Here is a 19508-nt window from a genome sequence, read left to right on the forward strand (position 1 = left end):
TTAGGACGGGATCTGCTTTGTCGCTTAGGTGCCACCCTGCATTTCACTCAAGATGAAATAAGCCTCACCTTACCCCCAGAGAATGCCTGGATAATGACACTTGCAATTGAGCCCTCAGCCATGCAAGCCCCAGAGTGGAGTCAATGGGAGAAGTGGGTTTTTCCTCTGGTATGGGCATCAGGGATCCCAGGAAAGGCAGCCCATCATACTCCTATTACTGTTCAGCTCTTGCCAGGAAAAGGTCCAGTGCGAATTAAGCAGTATCCGATCAAAAGGGAAGCCAGAGAGGGATTGCAGGAAACTATAGACCAGTTCCTAAAGTGTGGGGTACTTCGAGAATGCCAGTCAGCTTGGAACACTCCTATCTTGCCTGTACAAAAGCCCAATGGCACATACCGGCTGGTCCAGGACCTGAGAGCAGTTAATGAGCGGGTTAAGACTCTACACCCCCTTGTTCCAAATCCGTATACACTGTTGGCCTCTGTAGGGGGGCAGTACACCCATTTTTCAGTCCTGGATTTAAAGGATGCTTTCTTCACGATTCCGGTTGACCTCCAGTCTCAGGAGATTTTCTCCTTCGAATGGGAGGACAGAAGGAGGGTTAGAAAGCAGCTTTGCTGGACAGTGTTGGCTCAGGGATTTAAAAATTCCCCCACCCTTTTCAGCCAGGCCCTGGCTAGAGACTTGGAGAAGTGGGACAATGAGGACAAAGTCCTCCTCCTGCAATATGTGGATGACTTGTTAATTGCTGCAGTGGGTCTAACCTCTTGCCTTAAAGCCACTGTGAGCCTCCTGAACTTTGTTGGACTCCGAGGATATTGAGTAGCACAGAGTAAGGCTCAGATTGCCCTTCCAGAAGTTCACTACTTAGGATTTTATATAAGGCAGGGGGAACGTCAGCTGTCAAATGAAAGAAAGGAAGCTATCTGTCAAATTCCTATCCCAAGCAATCGTAAGCGGCTCAGGGCATTTCTGGGTATGGCAGGCTTCTGTAGGATATGGATCCCAGAGTTTGGACTGTGGGCTAAACCCTTGTATGAATGTGTTAAGGGAGCGGATCATGACCCCTTTCACTGGTCCCCAGAAGCCGACAAGGCATTTAAGGTTTTAAAAAGGAAATTGATGGAAGCTCCAGCCCTGGGTCTGCCAGACCTCTCTAAGCCATTCCAACTGTATGTCCATGAAAGGAAAGGAGTGGCCCTGGGAGTGCTTACTCAGTTATTAGCACCTGAAAACGTCCCGTGGCATATTTCTCTAAACAACTGGATCAAGTTGCTAAGGGATGGCCGGCATGTTTGCGAGTGGTCGCAGCAACTGCCCTAATGCTTGGGGAAGCTGAGAAATTGACACTGGGAGGAGCTGTGCAAGTGTATACTCCCCACATGGTTCAAGCCCTGCTGGATACTAAGGGTGGTCTCTGGCTTACACAGGCTCGAGTTGCTCGGTATTAGGCAAAGCTTGTAGAAAATCCTGAAGTTACCTTACAGACCTGTCCCTCCCTTAATCCAGCTACCCTGTTACCGGAGACAGAGGAGCAGGAACATGACGGTTTGGAGGTCATAGATGCCCAATATTCTAGCCGCCCAGACTTGAAAGATCAACCTCTCCTGAATGCTGATTATGAGTGGTATACAGACGGCAGTAGTACAGTTGTAAATGGGAAAAGGAGGGCTGGCTATGCTATTGTATCTCTCTATGAAACTGTGGAAGCAGAGAGTTTACCTGCTGGGACATCAGCCCAGCTGGCTGAATTGGTAGCCTTAACTCGTGCACTTGAACTGTCAAAAGGGAAAAGAGTTAACATTTTTACTGATTCCAGATATGCCTTTGGAGTACTACATGCCCATGCTGGTCTATGGAAGCAACGAGGAATGTTGACAGCGCAAAACTCTCCTGTCAAACATGGACCCCAGATTCTCCGGCTTTTAGATGCAGTACAGCTCCCCACAATGGTAGCAGTGGTACATTGCAAGGCTCATCAAAAGGGAGATCAAGATGTGGCCAGAGGTAATGCTAGGGCAGATAGGGAAGCTAGGCGAGCTGCTACCCTGGAACCACTAGAAGCTGAAGATGCCCATATGCATGCCCTCATCCCATCAGTGGGTGAGCTCCCGACTCCTCAGTACTCTGACGAAGAAAGGGATCTGGCCGACAGACTCGGTCTCCAGGAGAAAGGGGGGTGGTTCCACTCCCTGGAAGGAAAGATCCTACTACCAAAGAGCCTAATTCGGTCAGTGCTGCAGAAACTACATCAAACCACTCATGCAGGGAGAGAGGCTCTCTCTCAGCTAATGGGTAAATATTTTTTAACCTCTGGACTTAGGCCTCTGGCCTCCCAGGTGCAGGCTGAATGTTTAGTCTGCCAAAAGAACAACCCTCGACCGGGAGTGTCAGTACTGCCAGCCACTCTGGAGCCTACCCCAGGCCCAGGACTGGTGTGGCAAATAGATTTTACTGAGTTTCCCCGGACCCAAGGATTCAGATACCTCCTCGTCTTGGTAGATCGATTCAGCGGATGGCCTGAAGCCTTCCCATGCCGTAATAACACTGCCAAAACAGTGGCTCTTAAATTTGTCAAGGAGATCATTCCTCGCTTCGGACTCCCACCGTGGATGGAATCTGACAACGGAACACACTTCACATCCCAAGTCGTTCAAAAGATATCGGATGCCCTACAGATCCCCTGGAAGCTCCACACGCCATGGCGACCGCAGGCCAGTGGGGTAGTGGAGCGTACAAATCAGACACTTAAGTGGCACCTCTCAAAGGTTTGCCAAGAGGCTTCCCTTAAGTGGCCTGATGCTTTGCCCCTTGTTCTGCTCCGCATTCGCGCTCTCCCTAAGGGCAGGTTAGGGCTCAGTCCCTTCAAGATTATGTTTGGAAGGGCATGGCCTATGAATGGTACACCGGTTCTGGCAGGGGAGTGGGAAATGGGGTGTGGCTTCTTATCTCAGTATATGTGCTCTCTGTCTGCTGTTCTCTGTTCTCTCCACAGGTATACCAAAGATTTGCAACCTCTCCCGCTGGATGCCCCGATCCACTCCTTGCAGCCAGGCGATTCCGTACTCATCCGGACCTGGAAGGACGAGCCTCTCCAAGAGAAGTGGAAGGGACCCTACACCGTCCTGCTGGTCTCCCATACAGCAGCAAAGGTTGAGGGACACAAAAACTGGATTCATCACTCTCGTCTGAAAGCAGTGCCTGCTCCTGAACGGTGGACCGTCCAGCCTGCAGAGAAGACTGCCAGCGACGATTTGGGACTTAAGCTGTTATTCAGACGACAATAGTGTCTGCGGGGAATGCCCTGTGATCTCTTTGGACAGTCACAGCGCACTCCCCGCGAGACCTCTGAGCGTTGGTTGTGTTTGTTTTCACAGGATCGGCCTAACCTGGTGGCCTGGTCCCTTTTGTTTTTAATCTGCTTATTATTGGTAATTGTTATTTTGTGGGTATTTGGGGAATTGTGATTGTTAGGCCCTAGGATCACCTGCCTAATATGAGTTCAGATCCAGGGTCTGCCATAGTGGTGCTCTTTGCCATAGGGACACTCCTCTTGTTAACTCCCGTTTCCCCCCAGGCACATGCGGGATGGAAAGAAATCCCTACTAACTTAGAGACAAACACATATGAGTCCCTGAAGGTTCGCTTTGCCCAAGAGTTTAACCTCTCCAACTGCTGGGTATGCTCCCAAATCCCACACCATGCTGCAGGGTTACCCTGGAGGGTGGTTCCCCAGAATTGGTCAGATATCTGTTGGGGATGGTTCAGTAGGGGGAAAAATGCCTCAGGTACCCCCTTGTCAGCCGAACAGGCTTTTGATCAGTGGAAGGCTCAGGAAAGGGAACCCCCAGTTTTTGATTCCCTTTGGAGTTGGTTGCCCAACCTGGGAGGACTGGGAAATAGCCTTGTGCATCTCCTCCTTACAGGTGTGGTACTGTGCCTGGTCACCCTCCTTCTGATTGCTTGTTTTAAATTGCTCCTCCGTAAGCTGTGTGCCCCTCGTTCCCCAGAAATCCCAGCATTCTCTCTCATTGAGAACCCCAGCTCCATGGCACTCAATCGTATCTTGTCTGCAGAATATGAGAAAACTCAGCCAAAAACTTGTTGAGTATTCTCAAAGGAGGGAACTGTTGGGGTTACTATGCCTGCCTGAGCCAGAGTTCTTCCATGTTTAAACTCTGTTCTTCCATGTTTAACTCTGATCGACCTTAACAACCAAGGACAGGTATTGGAATGTGTAAATAGCTAGTTAGCAATTACAACCTTGCTCATTTCAGGTACCAAACAATAATGATGAGGTTTGCATGTTTCTAGCTGAGGAAGGGGTAATAAACTAAGGGTAAACAGGACCAAATAACTGTTTAGAGAGAAGTTACTAACAAACTAGATTTATAGCCCTAGAATGATTTAGTTACTTAAATGTATAAACATGCCTTTGGTAGAAAGGGGAGGGGGAGTGGGGGGGGGTGATAGAGAGGGGGAGAGAGGGGGGGCTTAGTTGTAAAGTGTATAAAGAAGAGAGAAACTGTTTTTGCTGGTGTGCTCGATTTGAGACTTGCCTGTCTCCTTGCACCACTTTGAGATCTCAAATAAACTTTGATTGTTTCTCCACCCCGGTATGTTTATTGGCGTGAAGCACTCCGGGCACCGAACCTCACTGTTGCTATCCTCGGGCCCCTGTGCCGGCAACAGTGCCTTTTACTTCAGGATCTCAAAGCACTTTAAAAGCATTAATCAGCCACAGCGGAGTAAACTGAGGCACAGTAAGATTAACTAGCTGCCTAATTAGTCACAAAGCGAGTCATTGGCAGAGCTGGGAAAGGAACCTAGGCATCCTGACTGCCTAAATTTCACATTTTTCCAGCGTGCCACCCACGCCCGCCCCACATTTTAACCCCCAGACAACACCGCTCCCTCCCAAGCAAATGGTATGTGCTTCACAGGCAGACAGAGGGTGCACACCCAGTCTCCCCTTCCTCAACTGTTCACAAGAGCATGCTGGAGTGATGCAATCCCCGGGAATGCCCAGCAGGGTCAGTAGGAAAAGCCTGATAACGTGAGAGAGAAACGTTTCATGCCTAAATGCTGACATGGACATTCCCAGATGCTGATGGCGCAGCGTCAGACCCTCCGGGGCACCTTCTCTGAGTGGAAGGGCACCACCGATGACATTTATACCACAATCCCTCGGTTGTTGTGCGGAGTGGGCCAAGGGGGAAGCGTGGCCGTCACACATGTGAAATGAAAGTCAAGCAGCTTAAAAGGAGACAATGCTCAGTTGTTAGGCTTCTCCAGCAGCGCTGTCCACTGCAGCTCCCATTAACTCCCAGCAATTACCTCATTGACAGGCCCGTTTCCTTAGCATGCTCACAAACTTTACCCCCCGGGCAGATATTTTAACCACTCCTACACATACGCCTGAGCCGGGGCCCGCTAAAGTCAAGGGAAGTCTTTCCATCGCCTTCAATAGACATTGGATCGGGCCCTGTTGCAAAAATTGACCAGCCTCAGCTTCACTGAAATCAGACATTTAGGGTATGTCTACACTGCAGCTAGGGCAGGCATCCGTGGCTGGCTCATGCCAGCTGACTTGGGCTTGCAGGGCTCGTGCTGCGGGCTGTTTCATTGCTGTGTGGACTTCAAGGTTTGGGCAGAAGCCCAAGCTATGGAATCCTCAAGGCCTAGCGCCCAGGCTCCAACCCCAAGCCAGCCGGCATAGGCCAGCCATGGGTATCTAATTGCTATGTAGAAATACCTGAGAGACCTACTCACCCAGGAAAGGCGCAATCATAGAATCATAGAATCTCAGGGTTGGAAGGGACCTCAGGAGATCATCTAGTCCAACCCCCTGCTCAAAGCAGGAACAATTCCCAACTAAATCATCCCAATCAGGGCTTTGTCAAGCCTGACCTTAAAAACCTCTCAGCAATAATCACTGACCAATAGCTGAATCACTCAGAGACATACACTACTCACCTGAATGAGCTAACTATGGGATGATTAAAGAAATGGGGGAACTGCCAACAGCCCACAAATAACTACCAAGGAAGGAGAGGAGTTACACAGTGCGATACATGGGGATGCAGCTAGAAGCTAGGGGAGAACACTAAAAAAAGGGAGCGTTCTGGCTGCATATCAGGAAAATCGTCCTGCCCGTGACTTGTCTGAGACTGCAGAATAACCTCCTGAGGGAAGGGATCACTTCTACCTAGTCTATATCTCTTAGGTCCTTACACTGCCCCATTACCATAGTACCTGAGCAACTCACAGTCTTCATTGTATTGATCCTCACAACAGCCGGTCAGGTAGGGCAGGGCTGTTATCCGCATTTACAGATGGCAATCGAGACCCCATTCCTCAAAGATACTTATGCGCTGCTCTGCTCAGCTTTGCAATGCCTCACTCCTGACAGGCTATTGCCTGGCGGAATCCACAGCCCTGAGCTAGGCACCCAGGCTCCCCATACAACGCATGGGGAGAGTTAGGCACCTACGAAAGAGACCCTCAGGAGCCAGCCGGCTGAGCAGGGAGCTGTCTAAACTAGCCAGGAATGCAATGCCAAGGAGAAGGGCTTAGGCGCCTACGTGGCTGAGCTAGGTGCCTTGTTTCCGGGAGGTCTGTGGCAGAATGGAGAACCACATCTGGGTTTCCCGCATTGCAGGCTTTGCATCTTACCCACTGAACCATCCATCTTTGAGACCCATCTGGGCAAAGCACAAGAGAATATCCTCCAGGGAGCAATCCTGTGCCAACCGGGAGATGGACTGGATGATCCAGTAGGACTTTGCCCATATTATCTTCTATGCTTAAGGTCACAAGAGCCCCTTCCCCAACATACACAAGGAACAGCAAAGTTTTTGAGGCCAAAGCACAAGATCTGGAGACTCAAAGATAACAAGCAGGGATCCCCCATCAACAGCATCTACAGGACGTATTCCAACATTACGGCCAAGCGCATGGAGCTCAGGAAATATCAAAGTTAAGGATGCACCATATTATGATTATTCCTTATTTTTATTACATTAGAAAAAGGCCCCAACTGAGATCAGGGCTCCACTGTGCTAAGCACTGTACAAGAGTCATGTGCCAGCAATGCCCCTCTGCCATGTACATTGGCCAAACCGGACAGTCTCTACGCAAAAGAATAAATGGACACAAATCTGACATCAGGAATCATAACATTCAAAAACCAGTAGGAGAACACTTCAACCTCTCTGGTCACGCAGTAACAGACCTCAAAGTGGCAATTCTTCAACAAAAAAACTTCAAAAACAGACTCCAACGTGAAGCTGCAGAACTGGAATTAATTTGCAAACTGGATACCATCAGATCAGGCCTGAATAAAGACTGGGAGCGGTTGAGTCATTACAAAACTTAAACTTAATTTCCCCACTACTAATTTCTCCTACTGTTACTCACACCTTCTTGTCAACTGTCTGTAATGGGCCACTCTCTTACCACTTCGAAAGTTATTTTTCCTCCCTTGGTATCCTGCTGTTAATTGATTTACCTCATTAGACTGACCTCACACTTGGTAAAGCAACCCCCATCCTTTCATGTATTTATACCTGCTCCTGTATTTTTCACTTTGTGCATCTGATGAAGTGGATTCTAGCCCACGAAAGCTTATGCCCAAATAAATGTGTTAGTCTCTAAGGAGCCACAAGGACTCCTTGTTGTTGTTTTTTTAGTAAAAGAGAGTCGCTGCTCCAAAGAGCTTGCAATCTAAACAGACAAGAGAAAGGATTATCATCATCTTTGTTTTACAGACGAAGGACTGAAGTATTTAGGGTATGCCTACGCTGCATTGTGAACCAAGGTCTCTGAGACCCGGGCTTGTATTTCCCAGAACACGCCTGAGTGTCCACACTGCATTGTAAACCTGGGTTTACAATTGCTGGACCCGGGTCTCACAGCCATGTTAATGCATCCATATTGCACTACACAGCTCTCCTGACTCAGGTCTGTGGTTTGACATGCATCCACATTGCAAAGTGGCAGGGCTTGGACTCAAGTCACAGCAGGAGTCAGGTTCTGACTCCTAGCAGGGTCCTAGAACCCTGGGACCTAAGTGCTTCCTGACTCTAGTCAGACTGATTTGTTTGTGGACAGAGAGGGGAGTCGAGCTCAAACCTGAGAAAGGGCCAGGGCTTAGTATGTAGTGTGGAGATACCCAGGGAAACCAAATGACTTGGCCAAGGTCATGCAAAGCTGAGATTTGAACTTATATATAGTGAGTACCAGGCTAGGGCTTTTCTCACAAGATCTTCATGGCACGCTAACCCTGTCCTCTCCTGCATAGACATGCCAACAGAGATCATAAGCTGATTCTTAACTGAGGCCTGGTCTACACTACGACTTTAATTCGGATTTATCAGCTTTAATTCGAATTAACCCTGTAACCGTCCACACAACGACGCTAGTTAATTCGATGTAAAGGGCCCTTTAAATCGATTTCTGTACTCCACCCCAACGAGCGGAGTAGTGCCAAAATCGATTTTAACAATTCGAATTAGGGTTAGTGTGGCCGCAATTCGATGGTATTGGCCTCCGGGAGCTATCCCACAGTGCATCATTGTGACCGCTCTGGACAGCAATCTGAACTCGGATGCACTGGCCAGGTAGACAGGAAAAGCCCCGCGAACATTTGAATTTCATTTCCTGTTTGCACAGCGTGGAGAGCACAGGTGACCACAGATACCTCATCAGCACAGGTAACCATGCAGGCTGATAATCGAAAAAGAGCACCAGCATGGACCGTGAGGGAGGTACTGGATCTGATCGCTGTATGGGGAGAGGATTCAGTGCTTGCAGAACTTCGTTCTAAAAGACGAAATGCAAAAATTTTTGAAAAAATCTCCAAGGGCATGATGGAGAGAGGCCACAATAGGGACTCAGATCAGTGCCGCGTGAAAGTCAAGGAACTCAGACAAGCCTATCAGAAAACAAAGGAGGCAAACGGTCGCTCCGGGTCAGAGCCGCGGACATGCCGCTACTACGCCGAGCTGCATGCAATTCTAGGGGGGGCTGCCACCACTAACCCACCTGTGTTCGTGGATTCTGGGTCGGGGATAGTCTCGACGCCTGAGGATTCTGCCGATGGGGTAGAGGAGGAGGAGGAGGAGGAGGATGAGCTTGCAGAGAGCACACAGCACTCCATTCTCCCCAACAGCCAGGATCTTTTTATCACCCTGACTGAAGTACCCTCCCAAGCCTCCCAAGCCTCCCAAGCCAGTACCCAAGACTCTGACCCCATGGAAGGCACCTCAGGTGAGTTTACCTTTTAAAATATAAAACTTGTTTTAAAAGCAAACGGTTTTTAATGATTACTTTGCCTGACTTTGCATTCGCGGTCAGTTCAGCTACTGGAAAAGTCTGTAGCTATTGGAAAAGTCTGTTAACGTGTCTGGGGATGGAGCGGAAATCCTCCAGGGACATCTCAATGAAGCTCTCCTGGAGGTACTCCGAAAGCCTTGCCAGAAGGTTTCTGGGCAGTGCATCTTTATTCCCTCCTCCATGGTAGGACACTTGACCACGCCATGCTTGCAGCAAGTAATCTGGTATCATTGCCTGACAAAGCCTGGCAGCGTATGGTCCCGGTGTTTGCTGGCATTCAAGCAACATCCGTTCTTTATCTTCTTGTGTAATCCTCAGGAGAGTGATATCACTCCTGGTAACCTGGTTGAAATACGGGAACTTAATTAAGGGGACAGAGGTGGCCGTTCCTATTGGGCTGTTTGCCTGTGGCGGAAAATAAATCCTTCCCTGCAGTTAGCCAAGCGCAGATGGGAAATTGGCCCTGAGTTTTTCGCGTTTGGCTAGCAGGGATCTTCCCTGTTACCAGCCACGCGGTGGGGGGAGGGGTACTGTGATCATCCCAGAGAATTCATGGCGAGGGGGGGGGGCGGCGGTGGGGGGGGGATTAGTTTGGTGCCTGTAGGGATCTTCCCTGATACCAGCCACGCGGTGGGGGGGAGGGGTACCGTGGTTAGTTTGTTTTCTGGTGCTGCTGAATGTTAACAGAAAAACCGCAGCACTCTACTTGCCCAGACAAGCCCCACCACACTCCCCCCCCCCCCCAACTGGCTGAGATTGGCCAGGCTTCTGCAGCACTCTACAAGCTATGCTTGGTATGTGGGAAAGTAGGGCGCAGAAGCTGTAAGAGAATGGCTTACCATGGCCGCATGCAAGCAGAATTCTGTTGCCCAGACCTGTGATCTCTAGCAGCAAAGCCACAGGCACTCAGCATTAAGAGGCAAAATGCGACCTTGCACAGAAATCACATGTGCTATGTAATGTGAACAGTGTTGGTCACCGTGAAAGAGTATAAGCATTGTTCTGCAAAATGTAGCTTTTAAAACAATTCTCTCTTTTTTCCCCTCCCTACAGCAGCTGCAAATTCCTCAAGCCTCCCTCCTCCATCCCGAAGGTTATCACAGATAAGGCGTCGTAAGAAGAAGACGCGAGAAGAGATGTTTTCTGAAATTATGCAATCCAGCAGGAGTGACAGAGCTCATCTGAATGAGTGGAAGGAAACAGTTTCAAAGTATAGGAAAGAAGTCAGTGAACGTGAGGAGAGGAGGGACCAACGTGAGGACATGAGGGACCAACGTGAGGAGAGGAGAGACCAACGTGAGGAGAGGAGAGACGCTCGAGATGAGAGGTGGCGTCAGGAAGACCAGAGGATGAAGGAAGCAACGCTGGGGCTGCTCCAGCGTCTGGTGGAGGTTCAGGAACGGCTGCTGGAAAACAGACTGCCGCTTCAGCCCCTGTTCCACCCTCCCCCCTCCCCATGTTCCGTATCCTCCTCACCCAGACGTGTAAGAACGCGGGGGGGGAGGCTCCGTACACCTTCCCATTCCACCCCAGTAGACAGCCCAAGCAAAAGGCTGTCATTTTTTTAACCTTTTCTTTGTGGCTTTTTCCTTCCCAGTAATCCTCCTCCCAAATACCACCCGGGTTCCCTCCCTCTTTTTCTAATCTATTAATAAAAAATAAATGATTTTTAAATGATAGTGACTTTATTTGGTTTGAAAGAAAGCTGGGGGAAGGGGGAGGGTGGGTTCCTTACAGAAAATCAGTCAATAAAGGGGGCGGGTTTTCATGAAGGAGAAACAAACAGATATTTCACACTGTAGCCTGGCCAGCCATGAAACTGGTTTTTAAAGCTTCTCTGATGCACACCGCTTCATGGTGTGCTCTTCTAATCGCCCTGGTGTCTGGCTGCGCGTAATCAGCAGCCAGGCGATTTGCCTCAGCCTCCCACCCTGCCATAAAGGTCTCCCCCTTACTTTCACAGAGATTGTGGAGCACACAGCAAGCAGAAATAACAATGGGGAGATTTCTTTGGCTGAGGTCAGAGCGAGTCAATAATGATCTCCAGCGGCCTTTTAAACGGCCAAATGCACATTCTACCACCATTCTGCACTTGCTTAGCCTGTAGTTAAACAGCTCCTGACTCCTGTCCAGGCTGCCTGTGTATGGCTTCATGAGCCATGGCATTAAGGGGTAGGCTGGGTCCCCAAGAATAACTATGGGCATTTCAACATCCCCAACGGTTATTTTCTGGTCCGGAAAGTAAGTCCCTTGCTGCAGCCCTTTAAACAGAGTTGTGTTCCTGAAGACGCGAGCGTCATGAACCCTTCCCGCCCAGCCCGCATTGATGTTGGTGAAACGTCCCTTGTGATCCACAAGTGCTTGCAGCACCATTGAAAAGTACCCCTTGCGGTTTATGTACTCGGTGGCTTGGTGCTCCGGTGCCAAGATAGGGATATGGGTTCCGTCTATCGCCCCACCACAGTTAGGGAATCCCATTGCAGCAAAGCCATCCACTATGGCCTGCACATTTCCCAGAGTCACAAACTTTCGTAGCAGCACCTGAGTGATTGCTTTGGCTACTTGCATCACAGCAGCCCCCACAGTAGATTTTCCCACTCCAAATTGATTCCCGACTGACCGGTAGCTGTCTGGCGTTGCAAGCTTCCACAGGGCTATCGCCACGCGCTTCTCAACTGTGAGGGCTGCTCTCATCTTGGTATTCTGGCGTTTCAAGGCAGGGGACAGCAAGTCACAAAGTTCCATGAAAGTGCCCTTACGCATGCGAAAGTTCCGCAGCCACTGGGAATCGTCCCAGACCTGCAACACTATGCGGTCCCACCAGTCTGTGCTTGTTTCCCTTGCCCAGAATCGGCGTTCCACGGCTATAACCTGCCCCATTAACAACATGATCTCCAAAGCACCGGGGCCTGTGGTTTCACTGAATTCTGTATCCGTGTCCGTGTCCATGTCCTCATCATGCTTGTCGCTGCGCTGCCGCTGCCGCTGCCGCTGCCTCCTCTCCTCGTTTTTCTGGTCCTGGCTCAGCATAAACTCCACGAGAACGCGCGAGGTGTTTACAATATTCATGAGTGCTGTCTTGACCTCAGCGGGCTCCATGCTTGCCGTGGTATGGAGTCTGCAGTGTTCACCCACCCAGGAAAAAAGGCGCGAAAATGGTTGTCTGCCGTCCGTTGCTTTCATGCAGGGAGGGAGGGAGGGAGGGAGGAAGTGAGGCTGTACCCAGAACCACCTGCGACGATGTTTTTTGTCCCATCAGGCACTGGGATCTTAACCCACAATCCCAATGGGCGCGGGAGACTGCGGGAACTATGGGATAGCTATGGAATTGCTACCCACAGTGCAACGGTGCAGAAATCGACGCTAGCCCCAGTACTTGGACGCACACCACCGAATTAATGTGCTAGTGTGGCCGCATTCATTTCGACTTTATACAACCTGTTTCTCAAATCCGAATTATCTAAATTCGGATTAATCCCGTAGTGTAGACATACCCTAAGGCAGGATTTAGTCCAGGAGCTTTTAAACCAGAGCTCCTTCCCGGGTTCTGCTGCATTGTTCCCTCCTTCACTCTATGCCCGCTGTTCGGAGCAGACAGTCTGTTCTTTTCTTTGAAGTCAACACCTTGCAGGCCACAGACTGCCATTCACCTTCCTTTTCAGAGTGTCTGTGTGATCTCCTCCAGGCAGATGGCCAGCACACAACCAAGAGCAATTCCTGTACGATCCAGGCAACAGGGGTTTTGACACTGACACTGCCAGCGAGGGCCCAGAGTTTGGCTGTAGCTATTCTTCACAACACAGAGCCGTCACAAAAGGATAACTGTGCTGGCCAGCCTTGCTGCCCTGAATGTGGTTCCTTGCTAATAATTGGGCATCACAGATTCACTATGTAGCCTCGAGGAAGTTACTTTTCTGCCTCAGTTTCCCTATCTGCAAAGAGGGCTTGGGAGAAGGATGGTCTAGTTATTAGGGCATTAGCTGCCACCCATCTAGGTCAATGGTTCCCAGACTTGTTTTGCCGCTTGTGCAGGGAAAGCCCCTAGTGGGCCAGGCCAGTTTGTTTACCTGCCGCGTCCGCAGGTTCGGCCGATCGCGGCTCCCAGTGGCTCCAGGCCAATGGTAGCTGCTGGAAGCGGTGGCCAGTATGACCCTCGGCCCACGCAACTTCCAGCAGCTCCCATTGGCCTGGAGCAGCGAACCGCGGCCACTGGGAGCAGCGATCAGTCGAACCTGCGGACACGGCAGGTAAACAAACCGGCCCGGCCCGCCAGAGGCTTTCCCTGCACAAGCGGTGGAACAAGTTTGGGAAGCACTGCTCTAGGTTCAATTCCCTGCCCTGTTGCAGACTTCCTGTATAACCCTGTGCAAGTCACGTCACTCTGTGCCTCAGTTTCCCCTTTGAACAACACTCAGAGAGGCAGTGTGAGAGTAAGTGCATTACAGATTGTGAGGCACTTGGGTACTACAGGGAATGATGGCCACAGATCCACAAAGGTTAGACAGATAGAATCTTACCCTCCTTACAGGGCTAATTAATGTGCATAAAGTGTTTCGAACATGCAAAACACTATATAAATGGTAAGTATTATATACATTAATTATCGACTCTGCAGCCCAGATTAAATTTGAATCCTAAATGTTTTTGTAAATATACTTGATGCGAGACAGACTTGGGCAAGTTAAAGTCTCTCAGGTTTAAAGGTATCACCACTGTATTATACTGGAGTCATACTGGAGTAGGTCCATTGAAAACAATGGAGTCCCATAGTTATAAGCCAGAGCAATACAGTGGCGAATGAAGCCCTACATTCTTGTTCTCGCTGGATTTGTTTTAAATGGAATCTTTTAACAGGCACATCTCATACTAAAACCCCAACCCTCATCACCACAAACAGTTTCCATGGAACTAATAATTAAAAGGTCAATGCCAAGGGAAGAGACGTTACCCTCTGCCCTTGATTCATTGCCTAATGTCTCTCTCCCAGTTTGTCCTCAGAAGACAGTCAGTCAGTCCCCAGGCCTGAAAAATATTCCAAGCACTTGATCCCTTCCCCCTACACCCTGCAAGACAGATCTACGGCTGTCACAATGTCAAAAGGAGTTCATACGTCGAGCAGATGCACTCAACTGGATTTCAACATCAATTAGCCGCTACTCGGGTCAGTGAGAATCAAACAGAGGCCTGGGAGGTTATGCTTTTTATTTCAATTATCCTACAATCGTTTTCACACGCTACATGGAGGAAACAATCTTTTCTCACAGCATTTGACCGAATGCCACCAGCCTGGTGGTCACTACAATTTTTGGCAAGTTTTGAGAACATTGTATTTTTATGTAATCCATTGGGGAATGTGATACAGGTCCCACTCTGTGCCCAGTCCACAGACGATTTGAATCTGTTATAGCCCAAGTAGGGCAAGCTGTGGTAACTCATGGTCTTTTTAGTTCTGGAAGACCTGGGTTCCAGATGCAGTGCTTTGGACAATGTAGCTATTACACTTGTTTTGAGCAAACTCACAGTCCTGGGCTCTAACCACCAGATAACACTGCCTCAGAGACTTTAAGGCCAGAAGGGACCATCACGATTATCTAGTCAGAAGTGAGTAAACAGTGTAGAATGTGCCCTGGGAGCTGGTTTCTTCTGTCCTCGGGGGTGCTCAACCCCTGCTCATCCTAGACCCTACCCCCACTCCACCCCCGTCCTGCAAGCCCCACCCCCGCCCTGCCCTGCCTTTTCCTGCCCCTGCTCTTCCCCAGGCCCCGCCCCCACTCCACCTCTTTCCTCAAGGCCCCACCCCTGCTCCACCCCGTCCCGCCTCTTCCCCACCTCTTTCCACCCAGTTCCGCCCCTTTCCCCCAGCGCGCCCCGTCCCCGCGCCTCCCCCTCCCTCCCAGCGTCTCCTGCACATCGCGGAACAGCTGATTGTGGTGGGCAGGAGGCGTAGGGTAGGGAGGGGGAGGAGTTGATTAGCAGGGCCACCAGCAGGCAGGAGACGCTGGGAGGCGGGAGGAAGCCGGCTGCCTGTGGGTGCTAAGCACCCGCTAATTTTTTTGGTGGGTCTCCAGCAACCGTTATCTGTACTACAGTGATGTCTTAGGCCCATACAGAGATTAAATCTCCCTGGTGCTAGATATTGTACATACATCAGAGACAATTCCTGCCCCACAGAGTTTATGTTCTAGATCAGTGGTCTCCAACCTGTGGGGCATGCCCACCTGGAGGGGGAGAACAGAGGAATGTTCGAGGGGACTTGCAGCGGGGCCCAGGCCAGCCTCCATGAGGGGCGAGGAGGGAGCGCCACCTAGCACCGCTCCAGCCCCAGCTGCAGCTCCACTCTACCCCCTGTTCTGCCCCCAGCCCAGCTCCGTCCCCAGCCACAGCTCCCCTCCGCCCCCTGCTCCACCCCGAGCTTGCCGTCAGCCCAAGCGCCTCATCTGAGGAAGCCATGGCTGTGCAGTAATGGGGGAGGAGGTGTGGACAGATTCCATTACTGGTAAGGATGGGAGGGGCACAAGAGGAAAAGGTTGGGCACCACTGAGCTAAATAGACAGGACAAAAAGTATGTGAGGAAACAGAAGCACAGAAAAGGAAAGTGACTTGCCCAGGGTCGTACAGCAGCTCAGTGGCTGAGCTACCAACAGAACCCCGCTCTGGCTCGCATTCCTGTGCCCTAACCACTAGCTGACACTGTCCCAATTGAGTAAGGACTGCAGAACGGGCTCCAAACTGGTGGACCTGCAAACGGTAGCTGTCACTGGACTCTTTCCTCTGTCTCCCCACCCTACCAATCATCTGCAGTTTCGATAAAAAGTCTGTCAATGCACTTACCGGCAGCGATGTACTGCATGGAACCCAGCCGGCTTTTATGAGCGCATTAGCTGGCTGGCATATGGGACCTTACTGCCAGCCACAGGGCGAGAAACATTTTAAACAGCTGTGAATGGAAAAGCAAGGACAGCACCAGGAAAGTTGATGTTTACTTCTTCGGCACTTTTCAAGTCATTCCAGCACACAAATCCCACTGAGCCAGATCTGGGAACTTCGCTAGCGACGCCTGGTGCGATGCGATCACCCGTGGTCGCTCTGCCTGATGCAACGATCCTTAGTAGACTATGTGTGGGTTTGCCTGTGCGGAAGCACATATTTCCACCCCCATTTGGAAGGGCAGGGCTCCAACTGCAGCATGTCTGTTGCCTGTCATGGCCTATTCCAGAGTCAGACGTTCCCCGACTAAAAACATCTTCCAGTTTGCTTGTTCCCTTACACACGTTCCATGTCTCTTCTGTATCAAGCCCCAGGGATGCACCTGCAAACGTGCTGAATGCTTCCAAGCAGATTGCAATATAGATCATGATATCTTGCCCACAGTCAGCCAATCTACAGGGACGATATTCTTCGCTGCCTCTTGTAAACGTGTTATGAAGTGCTGCGGCTTGCTGTTAAACAGCTGCTGCCTTCCACCCACCCCAGAGGTAGCTGCATGTGGGTGATGAGTGAAGCAATTCCATGACATCTCTAGCTCATAAGGTATTAGGCATGGTCAGAGCTCAGAAGACCTGAAGATGTCTTGCGTAAGCGTTCTGGGTTGCAAAGACTGCACAATAAAAGACTCATTTTGGAGAGAAGTCAATATCACTTCAGCAGTACATGGGCTCATCCCATCTCATGATGTACTAACTAGAGGCTTGATCCAAAGCTCACTGGAGTCTATGAAAAGACTGCCACATTGACTTCACTGGGCTTTGGGTCAGGCTCTAATAGTATTTCAGTTTCAAAACTTGCACTATCCTTACTTCCTATGTACTCTGAGCCCAATTCAAAGAGTTAATATGGACATATAAAGCCCTCTATGGTCTGGCCTCTACATGAGATGCAGCAGCTCCCCTTCATCAACATAGCTGAGATTTTGCCAACAGTCCTGAGAGTTGAACTTCCAGAGGTATCCAGGTCTTGCATTCACTTCCCTGGGTGGGCTGATTTAGCCTCAATTTTATGGCCTTTGGGATGTTGTGGAAGACACATTATCCCACATCTGACTAGTGTGAGGTTCTTGCACCTTCTTCTGAAGTATCTCATTCTGGTCATGGTCAGAGACGGGACACTGGACTAGCTGGGTTTGATCCAGTCTGGCAGATCCTATGTTTCCAGTGGTTCACCCATATTTTCATCTAATGGGAGTGATGCAAGTGACTCTATTCTACTCTATTCTGGAGTGGGAGGCTTCTATATTGACAGACTCTATGCTGGGCACATTGTATAAAATTTCTCTATGTTCATCCTATGTTCCCGGTTGGGTAGACACATTTGTAAATCTCCAGATAAAACCAGAAAGGCTGGCAGCTGTTCACATAGTAGCTTTGGAAATCACTGAAGGCTGCAATTAGGATTAGGATTTTGCTCAGTGGCTCCTTGGCAGTTTAAGGTAGGGTTTTCTGGAGAGCAGCCACCATTCAGATTAGCACTTCACTACCAGCCGGATCGGCGGGCAGCAATCCCACTGAAAGCCGGAATCTGGCCTCCGACTCCCAGTATGCTGAGGTCTTGGAGTGCTCAAAGCCCACACCGGCCGGATCGGTGGGCAGCGATCGATCCAGCGGAGATCAATTTATCGCAATAAATTGATCCCCGAGCGCTCTCCTGCCAACTCCTGTACTCCAGCTCGGCAAGAGGCACAGGTGGAGTCAATGGGGGAGCGGCAGCAGTCGACTTACCGTAGTGACGACACCGTGGTAAGTATCTAAGTACATCGACTTCAGCTAAGTTATTCACATAGCTGAAGTTGCTCAACTTAGATCGATCCCCCCCTAGTGTAGACCAGGTCAAAGAGCCCACAGCCAGTTCTTCAGCAACACAGGGAGTTTCTTTTGTGTAGGGCAGGGAAGGTGTCAAACGGTCCTGATGGTTGCTGACACTCAGAATCCACGCAATCAATCGAATCAACTTGAAACTACTCAAAAGAGGGCTGAGCGTCAAGGCATGGAGAGGCAGAGAAATGTTTATACAAGGTGCTCAGACTTTTCTAAGGACATGACCGGTGACAAAAGCAAATCCACCTGAGGAGAACACTCAGCAAACCCAGTAAGACCTCAATCCCTGGGAACCGGGATCTCATTCTTAGCTAATTGTGACTTTCTAAAAGTTTGGTCAGAGAGCTGAACTGAAGCTTAAAAACTAAAACCACCCTGAATGGATTAGTCTGATCCTTCTGAGCTTTTTTTCCAAATGGCTGGCTATAACGTTGTGTGAGATCACACATGAGCGATGTATTTACTGCAGCGACTGTATGCCGACGTAACTTAGGCTGATCCCATGTGCTAAACTTAGTGCTTCCCAATTCTTTGCCGGAATTGCATAGACCCCATTTCCTTCAGACTCATACTTAACACAGCTCTTCCATGTTCTATGTTCTACCATTTCGCCTTGCAAATGAAGGGACAAAACACTTTAGGCACTTTCCTTGCCAGCATAACAACAATAGCCACCTGCTAGATCTCAAGTGCGTAAAGTATTTATATCATGTATCCTACTCTGGAATTTCTTGCCTCTGACAAATGCCCTGTCTGCCAAGTGCTGTAGGGAGAGTGACACACCCAGGACCAGATCCTCATCTGGTGTAAAGCGTCATAGCACCACTAAATCTGATTTACACAACATGAGGGTCTGACCCGAGTTCAAATGCTGTTAGGACCACAGCAGAAAGAAGCAATGGAGGCCTTGCTTCCCTGCTGGACTGTCACAATGGAGAAAAATGTTTCTTTCACAGAAACATTGAGAAGCTGCTGGCACTAAATGGATTTGAAGCCGTATGTTCTGTCTCTTCAAAGACACTGATACTTGGGAAAGAGAGCAAGACGGGGGGAACCGACTAGTTGGCACATAGTGAAAAGAAGAGGAGAGGAGCAGAAAAAGAACTCGCACAGCTGGACCAGAAGCATGAGGTCACCTGTAAGAGCTGCCCACCGGGGGTGAAATCCTGGTCCCATTGAAGTCAATGGGAGTTTGGGCAGCGATTTCAATGAGGCCGGGATTCCAGTCCCATGTAGTGCAGAGGATTTCAAAAGCCTGCTACATTATTATACAACAGAGAGTCCTGTGGCACCTTTAAGACTAACAGATGTATTGGAGCATAAGCTTTCGTGTCAATTCCCCACATCCTCCGCCCCTGCCCA

At 49.8% G+C, this 19508-nt stretch overlaps 2 protein-coding genes across 2 annotated transcripts in view; one reads left to right on the forward strand and one right to left on the reverse strand.

Annotated features, from left to right (window-relative positions):
* Positions 1 to 19508, reverse strand: part of ITIH5 (inter-alpha-trypsin inhibitor heavy chain 5) — a 75836-nt gene that overhangs the window by 26070 nt on the left and 30258 nt on the right. The window lies entirely within an intron of this gene.
* On the forward strand, positions 8337 to 11010 carry LOC135972846 (myb/SANT-like DNA-binding domain-containing protein 2). Its single transcript, XM_065552988.1, has 2 exons — positions 8337 to 9270; positions 10390 to 11010. Exons 1-2 carry the CDS (start codon positions 8721 to 8723, stop codon positions 10902 to 10904), a joined length of 1065 nt encoding a protein of 354 aa, XP_065409060.1. The 5' UTR covers positions 8337 to 8720; the 3' UTR covers positions 10905 to 11010.

This window comes from Chrysemys picta, chromosome 1 (genome assembly GCF_011386835.1).
Source record: "Chrysemys picta bellii isolate R12L10 chromosome 1, ASM1138683v2, whole genome shotgun sequence".
In the NCBI taxonomy this organism is placed as follows: Eukaryota; Metazoa; Chordata; order Testudines; family Emydidae; genus Chrysemys; species Chrysemys picta.

Coding starts and splice junctions, on each gene's coding strand:
- LOC135972846 (XM_065552988.1), top strand. CDS start 8,721: ATGCAGGCTGATAATCGAAAAAGAGCACCAGCATGGACCGTGAGGGAG. Junction 9,271..10,389: donor CCCCATGGAAGGCACCTCAG/GTGAGTTTACCT, acceptor CCCTCCCTACAG/CAGCTGCAAATTCCTCAAGC.